Source organism: Lontra canadensis, unplaced genomic scaffold, assembly GCF_010015895.1.
Source record: "Lontra canadensis isolate GAN:19392208 unplaced genomic scaffold, GSC_riverotter_1.0 scaffold19, whole genome shotgun sequence".
Lineage (NCBI taxonomy): Eukaryota > Metazoa > Chordata > Mammalia > Carnivora > Mustelidae > Lontra > Lontra canadensis.
In genome coordinates, this window is record NW_022631013.1 from 19,380,848 (window position 1) to 19,406,975 (window position 26,128).

The 26,128-nt window shown below is 36.4% G+C and overlaps 1 protein-coding gene across 1 annotated transcript in view; it reads left to right on the top strand.

Annotated features, from left to right (window-relative positions):
* Positions 1-26,128, top strand: part of SMC2 (structural maintenance of chromosomes 2) — a 57,062-nt gene that overhangs the window by 17,545 nt on the left and 13,389 nt on the right. The window contains exons 12-19 of the mRNA XM_032860751.1: positions 2,669-2,786; positions 3,691-3,829; positions 4,206-4,325; positions 6,014-6,218; positions 14,920-15,055; positions 17,650-17,774; positions 21,221-21,414; positions 22,412-22,555. Coding sequence (XP_032716642.1) covers positions 2,669-2,786; positions 3,691-3,829; positions 4,206-4,325; positions 6,014-6,218; positions 14,920-15,055; positions 17,650-17,774; positions 21,221-21,414; positions 22,412-22,555 — 1,181 coding nt within the window. The remainder of the gene's footprint in view (positions 1-2,668; positions 2,787-3,690; positions 3,830-4,205; positions 4,326-6,013; positions 6,219-14,919; positions 15,056-17,649; positions 17,775-21,220; positions 21,415-22,411; positions 22,556-26,128) is intronic.

Sequence of the window (26,128 nt, forward strand, 5' to 3'; positions counted from 1 at the left end):
TTGGCTATAGGTTTTTTTCTTTCAGCACTTGAATATGGCATGCCATACGGGTTTGTGTTTTGTTTTGTTTTTCCCCTCCCTTCTGGCTTGCAAGGTTTGCACTGAAAAATCAACTGATATTGTAACTGTTTTCTCTTGATGCTTTTAAAATTCTCCTTAGCAGTACTTTTTGCTGTTTTAATAACTATATGTTTTGGTTTGGACTCCCTTGTGTTGATTTTGTTGGGGCTCTCTTTCCCTTCTGGATTGAGATTTGTTTCCTTCCCTAGAATCAAGATGTTTTCAGCTATTATTTCTTCTAATTTTCTGCCCCCTTTTCTTTTTCTTCTTCTGGAATTTCTGTAATGGGAAAGTTAATACTATTGCTGAGTTCCCTAAGTCTTTTCTCATTTTTTGTTATTTTTTCTCTCACCTGTTCAGCTCGATTGCCTTCTGTTACTGTCTGTCAGGTTGGGGATCTGTTCTTCTACTTCTTCGAGTCTACTGTTTGTTCCATTTTGTGTATTTTTAGTTTCAGTTATTGAGTTCTTCATCTCTGATTGGTTCTTTATGTTTTCTGTCTCTTTGTTAAGGGTCTTACTGAAGTTCACTTTTTTCCAAGTCCAGTGAGTATCTTTATGATCATTACTTTTAAATTTTTTATCAGGCCTATTACTGCTCTCTGTTTTATTTAGCTCTCTTGCTGTGGTTTTTCCTCTTTCCTTTGGGATATATCCCTGTGTCTCCTCATTTTTTCTCTTTGTGTCTGTTTCTGTGTGTTAAAGAACATTAGCTGCGTCTCCTGCTCTTCAAAGTAATGATCTTATTGAAGAAGAGATCCTGTAGAGCCCTGCAGTGCAATGTCCCCTGTTCACCAGAACCTGATGCTTTTGTAATATCTCCTATGTGATGCATGTTTCCTACTGTTGTGGCTAAGCCGCTTTTGCCTTCAGTCTAGTCGTCTGGAATGTCTCTTTGCTGGTCATGGACAGGGTTTGGACCCTGTATTGTTAGTGGGCCAGTCTGGGGCTGCCTTGGGCTTGAGTTGAATCAGACCAGGCGTTTGCCAGAGCTGTGGTAGCATAGAACTATTGTTTTCCCCTCAGAAACTCCTTGGTGAGTGACGCTTAGAGTCAGACCAGAGACCTGACCCCAGCCTCCTGCTGAGGCCACAATGGGACTGGTATATATAGTTATCTTCCCCTCTCTGCAGTGTAGGGAGTTTATTTTAGAGCGGTGCTGGTCCCTGTCGGGGCTGCTTGTACCATGCCTGGCTGGTGGTACTGCTTTGGATGGGCTCTGACTCAGGGCTTATTGGAGGGGGCAGGTCCACAGGAGAAGGCAGAGTGGGGCAGCAGTTTTATCAAGGTTTGTAGAGGTCAGTTGTGGGAAGGGACATGTCTGCAGAACTTGGGTGAGATACACTGTTAGCAGGCTAGGTGGAGAGCTCTGCTGATTCCTGCAATTGTCTGTGTGTCTAGGATGGGGACAGAGGATAAAAATAGTCCCTGCCAGCTCTTTAGTTCCCAGAGAAGGCTCCCAAGGATCCCTGCCCCTCCAGCACATGCTCTGAAATTGGTAAACAAATCTCCCACCAGAATACTCCAGGCAATTTTTCAAACTGCTGCTTTTATGCTGTGTCTCTGTGGGGCTGTTTGTCATGCTATCTCTTTAAGGGCTGGGAGTCTGTCTGCTCTCACCCTCTTGGCTCTCTTAGAGCTGAACCTGCTGAGTTTTAAAGTTCCAGGTTTTAGGCCCTGCAGATCATGAGAATGTGCAAAATTATGTCCCACTGGTTTTCTTTTTCTTTTTCTTTTCTTTTTTTTTTTTTCCCCCCTCTGGTTTTCTAAGGCAAAATTTTTTTTGGTTTGTTTTTTAAGATATGACTTATTTATTTGAGAGCAAGAGCATGTGCAAGAGAGAGCACAAGAAGGCAGAGGGAGAAGCAAACTCTCCACTGAGCTGCTAGCCCACTGTGGGGCTCAATCCCAGGACCCTGGGATCATGACCTGAGCCAAAGGCAGACACTTAACTGACTGAGAGCCACACAGGTGCTCCTCAATGGGGATTTGTCTTCCCCTTGTGGTTTGCTGTGTTTGGAGTGCTTGGTGTGACTACAGTCCATTTCTCTCTCCTATCTGTGTCCTTGGTGTCCCTCCCTCCCATTCACAATCCCACAGGTCTGCTTGGCTCGTGACTGTATCTCTGTCCTTCCTACCCTCATTGATGTGGTCTCTTCTCTACATTTAGCTGTGGAGAGTGTTCTGCCAATCTTTGGGCCATTTTCAGGGTGACTTACACTGATGTAGGTGTTATCTAGTTGAATCCATGGGACATGGTGAGGTTTCCCATGTCCCAGCTCTTTGAATTTTTGAAAACTCACTATTAACAGTTTCTTGCTTCGGTCACCAAAGTGCCACTTGAAAACTCCCAAAATGTCCTTTGTATATTTATTTCCACATTCATCATTACTCAATTCATATGTTGTTTTTGGAATGGAAATTTGTTATTTGTTGGTAATAGTGTCTACTTGATCTTTCCTGTTAAGTTTGCTTTTTATTTAATGCCAGAAATTTGTGTTTTGCTTCTAGGAATGCTTTGGAAATAGAAGTTACTGATAGCTTCTTTAAAACTATAATATTTGCATTTTTAAAACTCTGTTTCAATTTACCTGTGATTTACTATCCAGAAAACAAGGAGGAAGGACTTCTGGAAAAGCGCAGGCAGCTATCTCGTGATATCAGTAGATTGAAAGAAACATATGAAGCTCTCTTAGCCAGATTTCCTAATATTCAATTTGCCTACAGGTAAGAGATTTAAACCTTAAATTTTAACATGGTAATAGCCAAGATAACATTCTTATTTAAGCTGGAAGACAGTCTGAAAATTTCATTAACATCAAGATTTCTGTATGAAAAGTATTATAAGCTACTTTCCTTAATTGGTATTTTTTCCCCTGAACACTTCCTGAAATGTTAACCAGGATACATTTTCATTTAAGCTGGAAGACAATCTGAAAATTTTGTTAACATTAAGATTTTTGTATGAAAAATATTGTCAGCTGCTTTTCCTTAATTGGCATTTTTTTTCTTAAATGTTTATTGAAATGTTTCAAGTGTTGGCAGTGGGAATTCTTAAGACCAAAATGAGGGAAATTAAATCTCAGTCCAAAGTTTCTTTAAATATCTACATTAACATTTTACAGTTTTCAGATTTACATGTTTTTTTTTTCATGGAATACTTAGAGTAATATATGTATTAAAGATTATAGCCTCAGGGGTTCCTGGGTGGCTCAGTTGGTTGAGGGTCTGACTCTTGGTTTCAGCTCAGGTCATGATCTTGGGCTTCTGAGATTGAGCCCTGTGTGGGGCTCTGCAGTCAGCAGCGAGTCTCCTTCCCTTCTACTTCTCTCTCCCTGATTCTTACCCTGTTACCCTGTTTGTGTTCCCTTTCCTTCTCTCTGAAATAAATCTTTTTAAAAAAATTATATCAAAGTTATTTTTGTTTCACTGAAAATAATATATACTGAAAGATCTTTTGATTGACTTAAAACAATAGTTGGGTAGTCATCTGAACATTAAATTTTTGTTTTTCTTAAAAGTGTATATGTTTGTCTTTTAATGCGTTGTTAGGAAGAGCTCTGGATTAGTAAAATACAACTTTTTCTGTTTTATTTTTTCAGATTAATTTTTGTCAACTGTTCTATTTTAGGGATCCAGAGAAGAACTGGAATAGAAATTGCGTGAAAGGACTTGTAGCTTCTCTGATTAGTGTGAAAGATACTTCTGCAACCACAGCTTTAGAATTGGTGGCCGGGGAACGGCTCTACAATGTTGTTGTGGACACGGAGGTAAATTAATTCTAATTAAAGAATAATAATAATAATAATAATTCCTCCATAGCTGGAAAAACCATGAGCTGCTAGAATTGAGTACTTTCTTGATGTTTTAAGCTATTCCTAAAGTTGCTTATCTTTACAGGTATAGCTCGTCAGTTAATGACTTTTTATTATATTATTGATTATATCATATTTGATTAACTATATTCCCAAAGAAGTCTCATGCTAACTCAGGAATCCAGAACATATATTATCAAGTTTTAGACTTTCCATTGTTCAGGATACTAGGCACTAAACAGTTGTGGATTCCTAAAGTTGTACTCTTTACCTCTGATTGGTTTCTGTCATTAATATTATATTTACTTATTTCAAATGCACAATTTTTTAGGTTACTGGAAAAAAGTTACTAGAAAAGGGGGAATTGAAACGTCGATACACTATAATTCCACTCAATAAAATTTCAGCCAGATGTATTGCTCCAGAAACTCTGAGGGTTGCTCAGAATCTTGTAAGTTGTCTTTATATGATTTATCTACACCTTACTTTTCTCTTTTGTTTTGCTTTGTTTTAGTTAGAGGACATTAACTTGGGGGACGTAATCACATGTAGAACCGCAAAATTTTGTTGTTACACATTTAAGCTACAAAAAAAAAAAGTTGGCTTTTATGAAAACAGATGGAAGGAGATTAGAAATGGTGCAAAACTAAAACTACCTTTGGTATTTCAAAGTTACAGTGTTAAAATGTCTTTAAACCTTCAGTCAGGTCATATGATTATCATATGCTAGTAGGAAATTTCCAATCTCTGAATTACTAGAATTACAGAGCTTATAAATACCAGATTTCTCTAGTTTTTTTTTCATGCTAGACACTGTTAAACTGCCCATAGTGACAACTGTTATGGGATTTTTCTATCAGTCTTAAAGAGATGCTTCTCTATTAGAGTTTCTCTATTGCCTTCCAACCTCTGAACGTGAAAAGCAGGGGACCCGGATACCCATTCAGCTGCTGAGGTGGATCTAAAGTGATATAGCTATTAGTAAAAAAATAAAAAATAAAAACAAACCCCAAAGGAATACAAGGCAGTACATTTAAAAGGCAATTATAGTTGTGTAACATTGGATAATAGCATGAAGCCAGCCCTAATGTTCAGCAGTATTACCAGTTTTTTATTGAGCAGGCATTCCAAGTGCATCAGTTGAAAGGACAGTTCTGTGAAACCTGGAAAAGCATGTATAATTAAGCTACAAAATGGATACTCAGTGTTCTTGCTGATATTGAGAAGTCTTTAATGAATTATTTCGAAATGCGGTTGTATTGACCTGTATACTCTCAGCAGAAGGAAAATGAGTGTGGAGTAATTGAAAGGTGGTATTTCTGGTTAGTGCTTTGTTTACTTTGAAAAATCACCATTGGGTCTGGAAGGTTTTGGAAGTTACTTCAGCTTTTAGACAAGTCCCAGTGTAAGAAGTAAATTGTGGTTTCAGGTAACAGCAAAAATACTTCTACCCAGGTCCCTTATTCAAACCTTTTTAATGGCTGCTGCTGTGTCAGAAGGCAATGCTGAATATGTGTTATACAGAGCTGCTTTCATTTTGATTTCTCTTGGTGCTACTAAGCTCCTTAAAGTATGCTTAGTTGTTTTAAAAAGATGAGCAGAAGTACACATCAACAAAGGTTGAGAAGAGGCAGTTGGATCAAAATAAAACACTGAGGGATTTAAAATTTTTTTTGCCCTTAAAATTGTTAGTTGTGTTTTTCTATAACTGACAGGTGGCTGCTATAGCATGTTTAATTTGAGTGAAAAAGTATTTACTATAGAGTAAATAAATTAATACTTGAAATAAAACATTTTATATAATTGTGTTGCTCTAGCAATTGCTGTATTTTAACTAAGAGAATGTGTCCAAATAGTCCATTTTGGATTTAGAAACTTGGTAGTGGTTCTTGCTTGATAGACACTGTCATAATGCCTGGTGCTTAAAATATTTTACTTAGCCATAGAAGTTACAATGTTTAAACTTCAATTTTTTCCTAAAACTCTTGAGTTTTCCATAGTATTTTAGAAAGTTCAGAAGGAGCTGTAGTGCTAGGTGAGCAGTACTTAAATTTCTAGTATACTGGTTCTGTTTTGTAAAATAATATTTGAAAGGAAAGGGGTAGTATGTACTGTGACATATCTGTTGTTTTCCCACAGGTTGGTCCTAACAATGTTCATGTGGCTCTTTCCCTGGTTGAATACAAGCCAGAACTTCAGAAAGCAATGGAATTTGTCTTTGGAACAACGTTTGTTTGTAATAATATGGATAATGCAAAAAAAGTGGCCTTTGATAAAAGGATAATGACTAGAACTGTAACTCTTGGAGGTGAAATATTTGATCCTCATGGGACATTGAGTGGAGGTAGGTTGCTTTTTTATTTATTTACAAAGAATAAAAATTGGTAATGTTTAATTCATTCTATGTCAGGTGCTATACATATTTGCTTTTTTTTTCCTTGTTCATTCCTTACAACTCTTCCATAAAGGTAGTTTTATTACTTTTCCCATTCTTTTAGGGAATGAAATTGAAATTAGAAGAAATTTAGTAATTCATTTAATAGCAAACAGTGTTAGAACTAGTATTTTAACTCAGAGTTGGACTTCAGAGCTAATGTTGAACCACTACTAAATATTCTTTCCACTGTATGTTTATCGAGAACTTAGGATATGCCAGAAACCATACCATTAGTTTATTGAATGGTTCAGTAGTTCTAGGAGATAGGTACGATTGTAAAAAGGAGAATCAGAAAACAGTTCTTAAGCGTATCAGTTTACTAGTGATTTAAATATCTCTAGTAAACTGATACGCTTAAGAACTGTTTTCTGGAAAGATTTATGGAGTTGACTTTTTATTTACTTTTAGGGCTGGTTGTGGTTTTTTTGGGCTTAAACCTAAATGATGAAAAAAGGTAAAGATAAATAACTAGAAAGATACACAAGATATGAGACAAACAGCAACAAAAGGAAAAGCCTAGAAAATAAGATTAATGCTCTAATGTACTGCATGTATTAAAAGTAAAAGGGAACTGGAACTTTCTTGTACAATACACTAAAATAAACTCTAAATGGTTGAAAGACCTAAATGTGAGACAGGAATTCATCAAAATCCTAGAGGAAAACACAGGCAGCAACCTCTTTGACCTCGGCCACAGCAACAACTTCCAAAACACATCTCCAAAGGCAAGGGAAACAAAAGCAAAAATGAACTATTGGGACTTCATCAAGATAAAAAGCCTTTACACAGCAAAGGAAACAGTCAACGAAATTAAAAGGCAACGTACAGAATGGGAGAAGATATTTGCAAATGTCTTATTAGATAAAGGGCTAGTATCCAAAAATCTATAAAGAACTTGTTAAACTCAACATCAAAAAAAAACCAAAAAATCCAGTCAAGAACCAGGCAGAAGAAAAGAACAGACATTTCTCCAAAGAGGACATACAAATGGACAAGAGACACATGAAAGAAAAAATTCTCTACATCACTTGGCATCAGGGCAATAAAATCAAAACTAAATGAGATACCACCTCACGCTGGTCAGAATGGCTATACTTAACAACTCAGGAAATAACAGATGTTGGCAAAGAGGTGGGAAAAGGGAAACTGTCTTATACTATTGGTGGAAATGCAAACTGGTACAGCTGCTCTGGAAAATAGTATGAAGGTTCCTCAAAAATTTAAAAATAGAGCTACCCTACAAACCAGCAATTGCACTACTGGGTTATTTACCTCAAAGATACAAACAGAGTGATCCAAAGGGGCACATGCACCCCAATGTTTATAGCAGCAATGTCCACAATAGCCAAACTATGGAAAGACCCCATATGTCCATTGACAGATGAATGGATAAAGATGTGTTATATGTGTATGTACACACACGTGCACGTGCGCACACACACGTGCGACTTTACTCAGCCACCAGAAAGAATGAAATCTTGCCATTTGAGATGATACAGAACTAGAAATTATTATGTAGAGCAAAATAAGTCAGAGAAAGATGAAAATTATGATTTCACTCGTGGAATTTAAGAAACAAACCAATGAACATAAGGGAAGGGAAGGAAAAATAAGGGAAATAGAGAAAGGCAAACCATACGAGACTTAACCCTAGGAAAAAATGGGGTTTGCTGGAGGGAAAGTGGGGTTGTTGGGATAACTGGGTGATGGGCATTAAGGAGGCACTTGATGGAATGAGCACTGGGTGTTATATGCAACTGGTGAATCACTAAATTCTACCTCTGAAAGTAATAATACAGTATATGTTAGTTAAACTGAGTTTAAATAAACAAATAACAAAAAAGTAAAAAGAATCATGCAATATTGATTGTATTTTTCTTTTTTATTAAATTTTATTTATATTAAATTTTAATTCCAGTATAGTTAAAATACAATGATATATTAATTTCAGATGTGCAATTTATTGATTCAACAATTTCATGCAATACCTGGTGCTCATCCCAACAACTACTCTCCTTAATCCCTGTAATGCATTTCACCGGTCACCTTAGCAACCCTCTATCTGGTAACATCAGTTTGTTCGCTATAGTTTAGAGCCTTTCTCGGCTTATCTCTCTTTCTCTCCTTTGTTTCTTAAATTCCACATACGAGCGAAAGCATATGGTATTTCTCTAACTGACTTATTTCACTTAGCTTTATATTTCCTAGTTCTATCCATGTCTTTGCAAATGGCAAGATTTCCTTCTTTCTTATAGCTGAATAATATTCCATTGTGTGTGTATGTGTGTATATGTATGCACACATACATACACCACCTCTTCTTTAGCCATTCTTCAGTTAATGGAGAAGTGGGCTGGTTCCATAATTTGGATATTGTAAATAATGCTGCAGTAGACATAAGGGTGCATGTATCCCCTTGAATTAGTGTTTTTGTATTTTTTGTGTAAATATCCAATGGTGTGATTGATAGATCATAGGGTGGTTCCATTTTTAACCTTTTGAGGAACCTCCACACTGCTTTCCACAGGGGTTGCACTAGTCTGCCATTCCCACCAACAGTGCAAAAAGAGTTCCTGTTTCTTTACATCCTCTGCCGCTCTTGTCTCTTACGTTTTTCATTTTAGCCATTCTGACAGATATGAGGTGATACCTCGTAGTTTCGATTTGCCTTTCCCTGCAGAGTATGTTACGCATCTTTTCATTTGTCTATTGGTCTTCTGTATTTCTTATTTGGAAAATGTCTCTTCATGTCTTCTGCTCATTTTTAATTGGATTTTTTGGGTTTGGGGTGTTGAGTTTTATTAGTTTTTTATATATTTTGGATACTAATCCTTTATCAGATATGTCAGGTGCAAATATCTTCTCCCATTCTGTAGGCTTTTTGTGTTGTTGATTGTTTATTTGCTGTATGGAAGCTTTTTGTTTTCATGTAGTCCCAAATGTTTATTTTTGCTTCTATTTCCCTTGCCTTGAGAGATGTGTCTAGAAAAATGTTGCTATGACCTGTATCAGTGACATTACTATCTGTACTGTCTTCCAGGAATTTTTATGGTTTCAGGTCTTACATGTCCGTCTGTATAACCTTTACTCTTAGAACTGCTTTTGCTCTATCCTAAAAGTTTTGGACTGTTGTGTTTTCATTTTCATTTGCTTCTATGTATCTTTGAATTTCTTTGATTTTTCTGGCTGACCCATTCATTATTTAGTAGCGTGTTTTTATCCTCCATGTATTTGACCTCTTTGTGGACCTTTTTTCTTGTGCTTGATTTCTAGTTTCATAGTGTTGTGGTCCGAAAAGATGCATAGTAAAACTTCAGTCTTTTTGAATTTGTTGAGACTTCTTTTGTGGCCTAATATGTCATATGTTCTGGAGAATTTTCCCTGTGTACCTGAATAGAATGTGTATTCTGCTATTTAGGATGAAATGTTCTGAATATATTTGTTAAATCCATTTGTTCCAGTGTATCCTTCAAAGCCGCTGTTTCCTTGTAGATTTTCTGACCAATCTTTCCACTGATGTAAGTGGGGTATTAAAGTCCCCTACTATTATCGTATGACTGTTGATTAGTTCATTTATGCTATTAACTGTTTTATATCTTTGGTACTCCCATGTTGAGTGTGTAAATATTTACAGTTGTTCAGTTCTTTTGTTGGATAGTCCCCTTTATTATTATATAGTGTCTTTGTCTCTTATTATAGTCTTTGTTTTAAAATCTGTTTTGTCTGATATATGTTGTCTATTCTAGCTTTCTTTTGACATCCATTTGTATGATAAATGTTTCTTCATCCCCTTACTTTCAACTTCAGGTGACTTTAGGTCTGAGATGTCTCTTATAGGCAGCATACAGATGGGTCCTTCTTTTTTTTTTTTTTTCTTTTTAATGCATTCTGTCACCCTATTTCTTTTGATTGGGTGTTTAGTCCATTGGCATTCAGAATAATTATTGATAGGTATGTATTTATTGCCATTTTACTTGTTTCTGAAGTTTTTCTCGTCCTTGCTCCTCTTTCTTTCATGAATGCTGGTTTTCTGTAATGATACTATTTACATTCCTTTTTCTTCCTTTCATTTCTTTTAGTGGTTTTAAATTTTTGGCTATCTTTAGGTTTGCGTATAATATCTTTTGCATGTAGCAGTCTGTATTAGGAAACAATTTGCTTAAGTTTGAGTCCAATTTTACTGTTCCCCTCCCCACATTTAGGTATTTGGATATTTTACATCCTTGTGTTTGGGGAATTCCTTGTATTTTTTTTTTTTTTTAAGAAATATTTTTATTACTTCTGTGTTCCCCACTTTGTTGCTATCACTTTGGTCTTTCCTTGCTAGTCAGTCTCTTGCGGGTCTGGTGTAGTGGCCATGAACTGCTTTAATTTTTGTTTTTCTGTTTCTTTCTCCTTTTATCCTGAATGATAGCCTCGCTGGATAGAATATTCTTGGCAGCATCTTTTTCTCACTCACTTTCAGTATTTCATGCCACTCCCTTCTGGCCTTCAAAGATTTTGCTGAAAAATCTGCTGATAGCCTTGTGTGGTTTCCCTCATAGGTTGCTGTCTTCTTTTGTCTTGATCCTTTTAAAATTTAGACATCTTAATTACAATATGTCTTCATGTGGATCTTTTGGGGTTTTTTTGGGGGGGTTCTTCGTCTCCTGGGTCTGGTTATCTGTTTCGTTCCCCAGATTAGGGAAGTTTTTAGGTATTATTTCTTCAAACTTTCTACCCCCTTTCTCTCTCTTATTCTTCTGGGATCCCTACCATATGAATGTTACTACACTTAATGGAAATCACTGAGTTCCCTAAGTCTATTTTCTTTTTGCATAATTCTTTTTTCTCTTTTAAGGTTGATTATTTTCCATCTCTCTTCTAGGTCATTAATTTGCTTTTCTGCTTCTTCCAGCCTATTGTCTGTTGCATCACTGGTGTTTGTAAACTCATTTATTGCACTTTTCATCTCTGATTGGTTCTTTTTTTTTATTTCTGTTAAGGGTCTCATTGATGTCTTCTACTTTTTTTTCAAGTGCAATACGTTTATGATCATTACTTTAAATTCTCTTTCAGGGCACCTGGGTGGCTCAGCTGGTTAAGCATCTGTCTACAGCTCAGGTCATGATCCCAGGATCCTGGGATCAAGCCCTACATTGGGCTCACTGGGGAGTCTGCTTCTCCCTATGCCCTTCCCTTCTATTTGTGCACTCATGCGCTTGCTCTTTTTCTCAAAAATAAATAAAATCTTTAAAATTAAATAAATTCTCTTTCACTCATGTCACTTGTATTTGTTTTGCTTGGATCTGTGGCTGTGGCCTAGTTCTGTTCTTTAGGACAGATTTCTCTGTCTTCTCATTTTGTTGATGTTTGTTCCTATTTCTCTGGGTTAAGAAAGTTCTCTTCTATTCTTGATGGTAATGGCTTGATGGAGAGGAGGTCCCTCTTGTGCCCAGCAATATAGTGTCCCCTATTCTCCAAGACCATGTTTCTGGGAGTGTCTGCATTGTGTTCCGGCCTCTTTATCCTTCAAGTCTGTTGTCTGCAGAGGCTCTCTTTGCCTATTTTGGGCAGTATTTAGTCCCTGGCCTGAATGTGGAGCATTTTTAACTAGGTGTGCTCTGGTCTTTTTGTGAAATGAGACCTGTTGCCAGTGGAACTGAGGCCCTATAAATTCCCACGTTGGGAGACACAGTGTTGCCAGGGCTTTGGACCATTCTTTTGGGGGTGGGAACCTCCTATTCTGGGCCTGAGGCAAGAGTGGTTGGGCAGGCGGAATCCACCTGAGCATGGGAGTTGGAGTTTTGGTGTAAGAATGTTAGGTAGCAAGTGTCTGCTGGGTTGATTCCCACAAGTGTCCCTGTGTTTATACTGAGAGGTGGGAGAGGGAAATGATGCCTGCTCATTCCTTTGTTCTAGGAGGGGGTCTATCTGTGAATGCTGAGTCTCTGGGACATGCTTCTAGATGAGGTCACAACCTCCCCACCATGTCCCCTGGTGCTCCTCAGAAAGCTGTTACCATGCTGTTTGTTGGTGGGCTGTTTTCCCCACTCTGCCCAAAGAACAATACCCTTGGGGCTCTCCCAGAGCCAAGCATGCTGACCTTTAAAACTGTAGGTTTAAAGCTCTGCTGGTTGCCGTTAACTCATGAAATTTGGACCCTCTCACTTCTGAAGCCAGTTGTTGTTGGGGATTTGTCTTCCCTGTGTGGCCTCCCCTCTGTGCTAGTCCAGTTCTGACCACAGCTCCTTACTCTACCACGGCTGCTGTTTCTCTCCCAAATCACACCTCCATACTTCCTACCTTCTTTGGTATGGTCTCTTTTCTGCCAGTCTTCAGGTCAATTTCTGGGGCATTTTGGATGATTTCATAGTTATCTAGTTGTATTCATGGTATGAGGTCAGCCTAGGGTCCTTCTATTCTGCTTCCATCTTCTGTGCAAATCTTGGAGGTAGGTTTTATATCATTGTTTTCTCAAAACTTTGGTAAATAGGATGGGACTTTTTTGTTTTGTTTTTTAAAAGCGGAAATTGTGGGTTCAGAATGACTTGATCCAGAGTTTTATTTCTAATTTAAGAATTGGGTTTTCTTTTGAATACCTGCCATGTCACAGCTATTTAATTAAATACGGAGAAATTAGGGGCGCCTGGCTGGCTCAGTTGGTTAAGCGACTGCTTTGGCTCAGGTTCTGGTCCTGGAGCCCAGAATTGAGTCCTGCATTGGGTTCCCAGCTATGCAGGGAGTCTGCTTCTCCCTCTGACCTTCTCCCCTCTCATACTCTCTCTCACTCTCTCTGTCTCTCAAATAAATAAATAAAATCTTTTAAAATAAATACGGAGAAATTATAAAATGTCTCAGCCCTCAAGGAGCTCATACTATAATAATGAGTCCTGTTGTCCTGTTGCTTTTTTAAAATTTTTCTCAAGTCTCTAAGTCTAGGTTTTTTTTCTTTTTTTCTTTTTTTTCCCTCTTGCATTTTGTCCTATTAGGATATTCTAGCCACTGGAAATTTTTTTTTAAATTCAATACATTTTTACCCTTGTTCAGGAAATGTTAAGTTCTAATTTGGGTGTATGCCACTACATCTGTGAAAAGTAAATCAAAAAAATTAAATCTGTCCTTGAGAATAAGATAATGATCATTTTCTTCTTATTCTAACATTTGCCACATTGAGTTTCCTGATCTATGTTGAGTGATTAAGTAACTAACCCTAAATAATACTTCCTATGTAACAGGCAACATTGTGAGACTCTGCCATCCAGTACAGTAACAATATGCGGCTCTTACACTTAATTACGATAATTAAAGTTAAATGAAAATAATTTCCTCGATTGTCTAGTCACATTTCAAGGACTCTGTGACCACAGATAGTTAATGGGTAACTGGGCAATGCAGATACACAACATTTCTATTACTTTATGAAAACGTATTCTCAGAGCTTTAAGTAATGAACTCCTTTCATTCTTATAGCAGCTATGTGGTAGGTATATTACTATCATCTGCAGTATACAGTTGTGGGAACTAGTGTACAGAGTGGTTAAATAACTGTGGGTAACTGGCAAAGCCCAGGATTTGAATTCAGGTTATCTGTTTTCACTGTTTATGCTTTTAACCAAATCAAGAGACTGTATAATGCCTGTGACTTAATTTCTTTCTAGGCCAAGGAAACAATAGCTGTGAAATGAGTTCCAGTATATACAATAAGAGGATTAGTATCTATAATTGGAGGATAAAGAGAGATGATATATTTTTAAATATGTAAAATATAAGAAACATTATAGATTTCATTGATTTGGATGTTCTTGAAGTTCCTACTTTAGGGATGGCAAAAATATCCCTGTATCGTATTACCAAAGTGCTCATATAGCATTGCTAATTGACCTTTGCATTCTCCCATCAAACCTAGAGTTTTCTTGCCAACATAACTCAACTTATTATTGTCAGATAATTATAGTTGCTTGTAAAGTGAAACCAATTTCCTCTGCTTCCTCTGCTATATCAAAGTTTAGGCCAGATTAGAATGTGGTAAAAAATAGCACCCAAATCTCAGTCACTTATAATGAGTACCATAATTATGCTACTTTACCTGTAGGTCATTTATCTCTTTGTTCATTGTTATTCTCTTTCTGGAACCCAGGCTGAGGGAAAAATAGTCCCTACTTTGAACATGCTTTTCTTAGGGGAGAGGGAAAACAAATGGTGGATTATGTTCTGTCTTTTAAAGCTTACTTTCAAAAGAGGCACATTTTCCATTTCATTGGTCAGAGCAAACCACATGGCTCAGCCGATATTGGAGAGGAAAATGGCCCTGAGAGGAATGGGCCCAGTAGGAAGGGGCAGTGATTATTTTGAATAAACAATCTATCACATCTGCTTACAAGTATTTTCTTATCAAGTATGTATGTCCCAAGATTCTAATGATAAAATCAATTCTGTATCAACTCTGCTTAGAAGTATCTTCTTATCAAGTATGTATGCCCTGAGATTCTAATGATAAAATGAGTTCTGTATCTTTACTATAAAAGATTGACTATTGAATCTTTTCAAGTATAATTCTTAGAAAGTTTTGTCTACTAAATATGCAGTAACTTAATGTCTAAGGCCTGTTACAATTTATTTCTGTCAGGTGCTCGATCCCAGGCAGCTTCTATTTTAACCAAGTTTCAAGAACTCAAAGATGTTCAAGATGAACTGAGAATCAAGGAGAATAAGCTACAGACTCTAGATGAGGAATTAGCAGGTCTTAAAAATACAGCTGAAAAGTAAGACTTTTGTTAGATTAAGTTTTATTTCTGTGTTCTTTTTGGTCAAAGACTCCCGTGGTAGAAAATGAAAGAATTTTATCTAAAGGAATACAACTTCTGCCTTTTTTCATAATATCCTTGCTTTTATTTGAATAAATTATGAGTTGATAACTTGATATCAGTTTTTTACTTTTTCTGATAAAAATAATGTCTTTCTTGTAAGGAAATAGGGAAAGCTAATTAAACAAAAGGAAGAAAAAAAACCAGCCATATATTTTTCTTTCCCTGTTGAGATATACTGTTTGCATTTTACTGGGATTGGTGGAAAAATCCATAGATACTCTGGAGATTGATACCAGAGGATACTGGAGTCCTTGGTTTATTTTTTTTTTTATTTTTTTTTTTAAGATTTTATTTATTTATTTGACAGAGATCACAAGTAGGCAGAGAGGCAGGCAGAAAGAGGGGGAAGCAGGCTCCCCGCTGAACAGAGAGCCTGATGCGGGGCTCGATCCCAAGACCCTGGGCTCGTGACCTGAGCCGAAGGCAGGGGCTTAACCCACTGAGCCACCCAGGCGCCCCTGTCCTTGGTTTAAATTATGAACAGTATAGCATCATTTCGTATGCCAACATTAAATTTAGCAGCTTGTGGCAGTCCTATAGATAATAAAGATCGCTGGGTTGCCTACTGAGGAAGTAAATAAGTTCATGTCAGAAAGACACTGTTAAAATTAACGTATTTCCTTACAGTGTTTCTTCTGTATGGTGTGGATATGGGTATGCATGTGTGCTTCTCAACATTACTTCCGTTTGTGTATGGTATGGGTAGATACATATTTTTATTTTTTTGCAATTGGGATCATGCTATTTAATGTAACCTTTTTTTTTTTGGTCAGTTAATATTTTTTACTACTGAGTGCCTCCTGTTTGCCAAGTACTCTTCTAGGAGTGGGAATGTAGCAGTAAACCAAACATAAATCTCTTCCTTCTTGTTTTCATATATATATCTGGGAAAACAATAAAAAGAGTTAAATTGGTAAAACATTAGATAATGCTAACTCCAAAGAGAGGAAAAATGCCACAAACTTAAGAAGTACATTATTTGAATGTTTCTAAGTTTTTCTAGTCTCTCTGAAGATGACAAATGGGAACAGTTAAAACCAAAGATTTTATTCAGAATTCACAATACTGAATAAAGGTTAAAATATATATGCTAACAAACTAGAAATATATATATATATATATATATATTTGTACATTTTAAGCATTCATCTTCTGAATTACCAAAGCTTGGAATAGTGCCAAAACTTTTTTGGACTACTATACATATGGAAGAGATGGTCATAATCATTCTAAGATAGAAATTTTATCAAAATGCCCACTTTCAAACTTATACATATAAAGTCTGCTTTTACCTTCATTAACATAAATTACCAAGAAGTGAATGAACTTTTCTCTGTGAAAAAGATGGGAAGAAGATTACTGAGATCTGTGGAAGCTTTGGCAAAGCAGTGAGTTTGTAGTTGTATTTGGCTTGGGACTGTTAAATGATCCAATACTGGTGGATAAAGTTATTTTGCAGAATTGTCTTTTGGACTGATTGTGGCATTGAGGTCAAGGAAAAGAAAGATTCTTAAAAATAATGAGAGTGGGAGGCACCTGGGTACCTGAGTCAGTTAAGCATCTGACTTGATTTCAGCTCAGGTCTTGATCTGAAGATTTTGAGTTCAAGCCCTGAGTTGAGCCTACTTTTTTAAAATATGAAAGTGGAAAGGTCTTAAAGCCATTCTTTCATGGACCATATTAGGAAAATAGCTTCTAACTTCTTTTAAATTTCTGCACTCCACGTTTTTAAAATGAATTGAGAAATGGCTTGAAAATTATGGCTTTAATTGCTGTCAAGCATTCTCAGGCAAGAATACTCTAGGGAGTATTTATGTTTTATAAGTTGCTTCCTTCCTTTTTCCTCAGACCTCATGAATTTCTAGTGCCAAACTTCTTTGTGAATTTATTACAGCTTGAAATTTCACTGCAGCTGAATTAGCTAAATACCTTCCAAAGAAAGAATTTTTTAGCAGCTAGAAATAGGCTAGAATTTTAGGATTTGCAAGAAGAGTGCACTGTAATGTTTAAGTTAAGTACTGTACCTTTTTGAACTGTTGGTCTCATTATAAAATTTAGGGGAACTATGTGTAATAATTGAAAATGGGAATTGATAACCAGATTTTTGAAATTTTGTGTGGTGGTTACATTTTAATGTGTTTTTTTGGTGGGGAGCTAGGGTGGAGTTTTTCTTGGTAAGGATCAGTAGGAGAGACCATTTTTAAGGGAACATATTTATTCCAAGGTTATTTTTAGTGTTTTCTAAAATTAAGAGTATTTCTGTAAATAGTTATTATCAATATTGGTCAGAGTGCTTTACCTTCAGTGACCAAATCAGACTTGAATTTGATGCCTCAAAAACATGAGTCATCAAAGCTATTCTTGTAACCAGTGGTATCTTATATTATTTATATTGTGAGCTTATTTTAGGTAGGCGCCTGTAGTTTAAATGCATATCTCAAATATCAGAAAAGTTGTGATCATTTATTGTAAATTTCTCTGTTTCTAAGGTATCGCCAACTAAAACAGCAGTGGGAGCTGAAAACTGAGGAGGCAGATTTATTACAAACCAAGCTCCAGCAAAGTTCGTATCATCAGCAACAAGAAGAATTAGATGCTCTTAAAAAAATCATTGGTAAGATAAAAACATTCTGTGCTTAACCTTACTTGAGATATTTTAGATCTCTTTATTATATGTGTATTTGAATTAATCACTCTAAATACGTTTATTATTAGATATTATTATTATATTGCCAAGTTCTGCCCATTTGCAGCAGTGTACATTTCCACCAGTGGCCTATGAAAGTTCTCATTTCTCCAAATCCTTTCTTTTCTCAAAAGACTAAAATATCTCCAATCTGATTGTTCTGAAGAGATAGCTCATTAGTATTTTAACTTGCAGATCCTTGATTCGCTGGTGAAGCTTGGGATCTCTGTATGTTCCTTGGACCTTGGACCTTTTGGTTTCTACTTCTCTGAATTTTCTCTTTCTTTTCCCCATTTTTCTTTTGAGTTGTTATGGTTTGTTTCTATCATGCTTGTATTTAAGAGTTCTGATTTCCTGTAGATTATCTGCATTACGAAAATCTTTTGGTTTATGTGCTTGTCTTTTAACTTTATTTATAGTATTTTTGTTAAACGGAAATTTTAAATGTTTGACGTAATTCACTTTATAGCCGTCTCTACCCCTAATTTTAAGAACTTGTCTTATACTTAATTAGAACTTAATTGTATATGGTAGTTTTAGTTTTGCTCATTCTTTAGGTCAATGTTCCCACTAATAGATTTCTTCCCTTTTTATAAAAGTAAAAATTAGCCCATTTTGTCCCACCCCCCCCAACCTCTGCCAACCTTTCATCTGTTCTCTGTATGCGTTAGCTAGGCTTTTTAAAAATTGGTTAAGATTCCATATGTAAGTGATTTTGTACTTCTCTTTTTTTCACTTAGCACAATGCCTTCAAGGTCCATCCATATTGTTGCAAATGGCAAGGTTTTCTTTTTTATGGCTGAGTAACATTCTATTGTATATTACATGCATACATTATCTTGATCCGTTCATCCATGGGTGGATGCTTAGGTTGTTTCCATATCTTGGCTGTTAAAAATAATGCTGCAGTGACCACCGGGGTGCATATATATATTTTTTTTGAGTTAGTGTTTTGTTTTCTTCAAATACCCAGAAGTGGAACTTTTATTTAGATCATACCTATTTTTTAATTATTTGAAGAACCTCCATACTGTTTTCCGTTGTTGCCGCACCAATTTGCATTCCCACTAGCAGTGCGTGAGTGTTCCTTTTTCTCCATGTCCTCTCCAACCCTTGTTATTTCTTGTGGTTTGTTTTTTTTTTTAAGATTTTATTTATTTATTTGACAGAGAAAGAGAGATCATGAGTAGGCAGAGAGGGGGAGCAGAGCAGAGAGCCCGATGTGGGGCTTGCTCCCAGGACCCTGAGATCATGACCTGAGCTGAAGGCAGAGGCTTAACCCACTGAGCCACCCAGGCAGCCCTATTTCTTGTTTTTTTGATAATAGCCCTTCTAATAGGTATGAGATGGTATCTCATTATAGTTAGGATTTTTATTTCCCTGATGCTTAGTGATGTTAGTATCTTTTCATGCGACTATTGACTATGTCTTCTGTAGAAAAGTGTGTATTCAGATACTGTACCCATTTTTTAATCAGACTTTGACTTTTTCTTTTGAGTTGTATGGGTTCTTTATGTATTTGGGATATTAACCCCTTATCGATAAGTGATGTGCACATATTTTCTCTCATTCATTAGGTTGCCTTTTATTGATGGGTTTTTTTACTCTTGCTTTTTAGTTTGATATTGTCCACTTACCTTTGCTTCTGTTGTGTTTGCTTTTAGCATGAAATCCAAAGAAAATCACTGCTAAGACCAATGCCAGGGAGCTTATCACTTATATTTTCTTCTAGGATTTTTATGGTTTCAGGTATTACATTCAAATCTTTAATCTATTTTGAGTAAAATTTTATGTGTAGTATAAGGAAGTGGTCCAGTTTCATTCTTTTGCATGTAGCTGTCCAGTTTTCCTAGCACCATTTATTGAAGAAAGTGCCCCTTCTTCATTGTATATTCTTGGCTCCTTTGTCATAAATTAATTGACCATACATGCATGGGTTTATTCCTGGGCTCTGTTTTGTTCATTGACTGATGTGTCTGTTTTTAATGCTAATTCCATACTGTTTTGATTACTATAGCTTTGTATTATAGTTTAAATCAGGAAGTATGATGTCTCCACCCTTATTTTTTCTCAAGATAGCTTTGGCTACTCAGAATCTTTTATGATTCCATACAGATTTTAGGATTGTTTGAAAAAATGCCATTAAAATTTTGATAGGGATTTCAACAAATCTGCGGATTGCTTTAGGTAATAACAGACGTTTTAACAGTATCCTCCCAATCCATGAGTACAGCATATCTTTCCATTTATTTGTGTCTTCTTCAATTTCTTTTATCAGTGAGTTATAGTTTCTGTGTATGTGTCTTTCTACCTCCTAGATTAAATTTATTCCTAGGTACTTTTTTCTTTTTGATGTAATTATAAGTAGGATTGTTCTCTTAATTTCTCTGACAGTTCATTATTAGTACATAAAAACAGATTTTTGTACATTGATTTTTGTATCCTACAACTTTTTTGAATATGTCTATTCTGACAGTTTTTTATTGGAGTCTAGGATTTTCTGTATATAATATGTCATCTGCAAATAGAGATAGTTAACTCCTTTCTAATATGGATGCCTTTGTTTGTTTCTTTCACTTTATTGCTCTGAGTAAGTCTTCTAGTACTATGTTGATGAAAAATGGCAAGAGTCTTTCTTGTCTTGTTTCTGATCTTAGAAGAAAAACTTTCAGCTTCTCAGTATTCAGTACAATGTTAGCTGTGGGCTTGTTTTGATGGCTTTTTTTATGTTGAGATACATTTCATTTATAACCACTTTGTTGAGTTTTGTCATAAATGGATGTTGAAATTGGTCTAATGCTTTTTCTGCATCTGTTGAAAACATGCTCTTTATCCTTCATTTGATTAATATGGTGTAGCACATTGACTGCAAATGTTAAACCAGCCTTGCATCCTTGGGATATATTCCAGTTCATCATGGTGTATTATCCTTTTAATGTATCGTTTAATTCAGTTTGCTAATATTTGCTGAAGGTTTTTGTGTCTGGGTTCATCACGGTTTATTAGGCTGTAATTCCCCACCTCAGTATTCTTGTCTGGTTTTGATATCAGGGTAATAGTGGCCTTATGAGTTTCGAAGTGTGCCCTCCTCTTCTGTTTTTTCAAAGACTTCAAGGGTAGGTATTAAATCTTTGAATGTTTGGTAGAATTCACCAGTAAAGCCATCTGATCCTGGACCAGATAGGATCTGTATTTCAACATAATATTTCTAGAATAAGGTTGGAACAGTTAATTTTTTAAAATTTTAACCTCCAGTTTTTCAGGCCATTTCTCCTATTAAGAGGTGAATTTATAAGGCTTTTATAAACCATTATCTATAACTTCTAATAGTTGAAGGACCTTATTTAGCCACATTTGCCTACTTTATGATGCAGAGGAAAGTGAGGAGACCTTAAAAAACACCAAAGAAATCCAGAAAAAAGCAGAAGAAAAATATGAAGTATTGGAGAATAAAATGAAAAATGCAGAGGCTGAAAGAGAGCGAGAGCTGAAGGATGCTCAGGAAAAACTGGATTTTGCCAAAACGAAAGCGGATGCTTCTAGTAAGAAAATGAAAGAAAAACAACAGGTAATAAACTTTCTTGAAGTGGAACCAATCTTTTATTGTTAATATAGACCTGAAGGTGGTAGAGCTTCTTTGCTGGCCTTACTCATCAGTATTCACCACAACATCTAAAGGCACACTGTGCTTCTTTGGGAAATAAATTATTCATCTTCTAAGTCAAAAGACATTTTGCTGAAAGACTTGTAATGTAGGGTCCAAATTGTAAGGATGGGGTGTATTGTCTTGCTAATTTTAGAGAAAGAGCAAAATTGCCTTTTTGTAAATGCTTCACTTAAGAGTGGACCAAAAGCTTGTATCCTGTAGTAGAGCTAAGTCATGTTGGCTTGAGTGGTGACCTTTCTAATTTGGTGATCATCTCTGAATGGATACTGTGAAAGATGGATACAATACAAAGCATGTTACATTTACAAAGTGCCATTCAGTTGTAGATGGGGGTGATAACTGCTTTTATCTTTTGGATAGTGCCAAAGCTGGAACTTGAACCTAGCCTTTTCTATCTCTGAAGGCTGTGTCTGAATCACTTTTCTAGACACTTTTATTTAAATCTACTTTTCCTCCTATTCTGTCACTAAATACCTGCACAGAGTATCTTCTAACAAACTAAAGGGTATAATGGAAAAGAAGAAAATTGAGAAACTTTTTTTTTTCCGACATTGAGTAATTATGTTTTAAAAAAGGCTTTTCCTCTGCTAATTTATCTCTTATGTAGAATTCTGTATTTATCTCTGTAGGACTAAAAGGATAAAGGAAATAGTTTATGCTAAGTTCTTTGACCCTGTAAATACTATATACATTTGTCGTTTTTTTTTTTTTTTTTTTTGTAGGAAAATAAATTCCCTTTCTCCTTCCTTCTTTAGGGAAAACAGTTTACATGTGTTTTGATAGTTGAATAATAAGCTGTGGGTCTTACCTGCATGAGAATCTTACTGATTTTATTGACATGTATATATTCATTTTTCAGTAATAGCCTGTTGAATGTGTAGGTAATGGTTTCTTACAGGAAGTTGAAGCTATCACTCTGGAGCTGGAAGAGCTCAAGAGAGAGCATGCATCCTATAAGCAACAACTTGAAGCTGTAAATGAAGCTATCAAATCCTATGAAGTACAGATTGAAGTAATGGCAGCTGAGGTGGCTAAAAACAAGGTAAAGTTTACTTACCATATTGGAGAAATAGCAAGACAAAAACTACGTGGTAATTCAAATAGGCAAAGTGTAAATAAAAAAATGACTACCGTAGGAGTTTGGAATGGTGTGGGATTGATCACTAAAGAGTAGGGAGAATGCTAAGTGATCATAGAAACAGCAAATATGGGGACTAGCCATTACCACCCAAAGGGCTGAGCAAGTGCATCCATCGAAGGAACAAATTTGGCAAGGAGCCTCATTGTATTTGTAGGGCTGAAAACCGGATCTAGTTAGAGAAGACAAAACTGTGGCCCCCTGATGAAGTTTGCTGACGCGGTGAAGCCATCCATAGGGAAATGCCACATGGGATGTCAGGGGAAGTTGGCCATGTGAACATGCTGCAGAGCCCTGCTCTCCTTTTCCCCTCTGCTGGTTGTCAGGGCAGCCATGGGAGCTGCTGGCCCTGGCACTGACAAACTTACCTTTGAGAAAAGCATGCCAGAACTGGGATGTAAAGCCTCTTTCTCCAGTTTCCCTACAGTATCCTTTATTGGTGAGGCTTACTACAGTTGATGCTGGTGGGGGAGAAATGTTCTGATATCAGAAGCAGGGAAGTAAAGGTTGGATTTAGGGCTGAGGGGATTTCACATGATATTCTGTCACCCGCAAATTCATAGTGGGTAGGTCTTTATTAGAGATTGTCCGTCATGAATATTGTCTACTCTCTTGTCCCCCTTTCTTTTATTTTGACTTTGAATTGTTTTGTTTCATATTGAGGTATAATTGATAGGTATTAGTTTCAAGGATACAGCCTAATGATTTATTTGTATATATTGCAAAATGACCACCCCAGTGAGTGTAGTTGACATCCACCACCACACAGTTAGGAGTTTTTTCCCTTCTGATGAGAACTTTTACGATATACTCTCTCAGCAACTTTTTTTTTTTTTTTTAAGATTTATTTATTTATTTGACAGACGGCGATCACAGGCAGGCAGAGAGAGGAAGGCAGAGAGGGGAAGGGAAGCGGGCTCCCTGCTGAGCGGAGAGCCTGATGCGGGGCTTGATCCCAGGACCCTGGGATCATGATCTGAGCCGAAGGCAGAGGCTTTAACCCACTGAGCCACCCAGGAGCCCCTCTCAGCAACTTTTAAACGTACAGTACAGTATTACTGACGGTAGTCACCATGTTGCTGGATTTTTCAATTATGTTGCTGTTGATACTATTGGTAAATGATATCCTTGATTTTCATGTTAGATTTTCATGTAGATAGTTTTCAAAAAGGGAGTTTCATTCAGTTGATCTTCACTGTGGGGTTTTTGCCTGCCTTGTGTCGTCTACTTCTATATTTTCTTGTATGTTTTTCCTTTGAAATTATTGTTTTAATTGCAGCATATGGTGTTTTGGAAAGTAGGCCTTTCCTCTTCATTTTCTTCATGACTAAATTCAACACCTTGTCAAATCAATAGAATAACAGTTTTTATTCTTTTTTGAAATTAAGAGATCAAAATGCTTCTCAGCTTTGTGTTTTTGTGTTGCTTATTAAATTTTCTAGTTTCTCTTCAGTTTCTATTTTCCCTCCAAAGTAAATTTTAGTTTTTAAAAGTATCTAGTTTTTTTCTGATTTGTCTTAATCTCATATTTTTCATTTTATCCCTCCATATTTTCTGCTGTATTTCATGGACATCATGTTACAGAATTTTTTTTAAAAATTAGATACATGTTCTAAAGATAAATGTGAAAATAAATTAGCTACTCCATTCTCAATCTAAATAAAGTCAGTCAGAACATGTACCTATTTCCATTTCTCTTTATGGAAAAGTATAAAATGGTGGTTCTTTCAGGCTCTGCATTCTAAATTGTTTCCTTTCATTGATAAGAGTATCAAAGGACACTCCCAGGAGGCTATGTAAAGAAATTGCCTGCTAACTAATTAGACAAAACGAAAATTTCATTTCTGTTCAACCTTAGTGACAGATTTCTTATAAAAAAAAGACTAAACTAGTCAAAACTGCAATGCAATTTTTTTTTAAGATTTATTATTTGAGAGAGAGCAAGCATAAGCAGGGGTAGCTGCAGAGGAGAGGGAAAAGCAGGGCTCCCCACGGCTCCCCATTGAGTGGGAAGTCCAGAGCAGGCCTTGATCCCAGGACCCTGAGATCAAGACCTGAGCTGAAGGCAGACGCTTAACCTACTTAGCCATTCAGATACCCCTGCAATGCAATTTTTAACCTGTAGGCATGAGAGAATCTTCATAAACATGTTTTTTTAGATATGGTGTTAGTTGATAAACCCGTGTCTATTATTTTTCCCTTTGGTTAATATCACCAGTGTATTTTTCACTTTCTTTTGTTGTTCTTCAAAGGTTTCAAAAAGCTAAAATACCTTTAGGTTTTTATATGAATGCCATGATTTATTTTCCTTCCTCAAAAGACCTCTAATGACACAGATTAAACATTATAAGGAAATTAAAGCACTTTGAGCACATTCAATAACCTAAGCATAACATTATTTTTGTTGCTCAAAATGATCATTTCCTAATGAGCATGAATAACAAGTCACTAAATTTTTTATTTGTGTGTGTGTGTGTGTGTGGGTGTTTTTTAAGATTTTACTTATTTATTTGACAGAGAGAGATCACAAGTAGGCAGAGAGGCAGGCAGAGAAAGAGGGGAAAGCAGGCTCCCGCTGAGCAGAGAAGCCAATGTGGGGCTTGATCCCAGGACCCTGAGATCATGACCTGAGCCGAAGGCAGAGGCTTAACCCACTGAGCCACCCAGGTGCCCTTATTTGTGCATTTCATCTTGAATAACCATTCTTCCTTAGAGGCATGTAGCAGATTGTCCTACTTAGGTTTTTACCTATATATGAGTTGAACTAGGTTTTTTTGGTTTAGACATTTCTGAGAGTTCTTTTAAGATCTAGAATGAAGCAAAGGGGTTCCTGGGGGAAGGGTTTGGTGACAGACTGAATTGCAGTTATAATTACCACTTTGGAGATAGAATAGCTTCAACCTTGGAAAGTAGGGGGATAATAAAAGTCAAAGCAAAAAAGTTTTTCTTTGTGCTACAGACCTATCTGTTCAAAAAAGTTTCTCTCTTATTTTTCTCTTTTGACCACTGTGCTAGAACCAAACATTATTATCTTCAATTGTCACTGGTAAATATGGCTTATATCTATTGAAGGGAAAGGTAGAAAGCCCCAGCCAACATTCTCCCCCTCCTGGTAAATGATGTATGGGGATCTGTCATATCTTCTTGTTAACTACCAAAAAATGCCACTTTTCTGAGACTTCAAAAGTTAGATTCCTATAGTCCCTCCTCCCCCCTGCAAGTTGATCCCAACTAAGCTGTATTCAGTAGAAACTTTTTTGCTTCCAGAATGAACACTGCATCACACCTTATTACTACTGGTGGAACAAGTTTTCTCCCGTATGTAAATTAGTCATTTTAACAGGGATATAATATGTAGAGGGTTAGGTGACCATCTGCCTGTAATCACAATCGCAATTGCCCAAAAGTTTGTTAGATGATCTCTTAATAAAGTAAAAATACGTCCATGTTATTTTGCTATATGTTGTCTTCAAATTA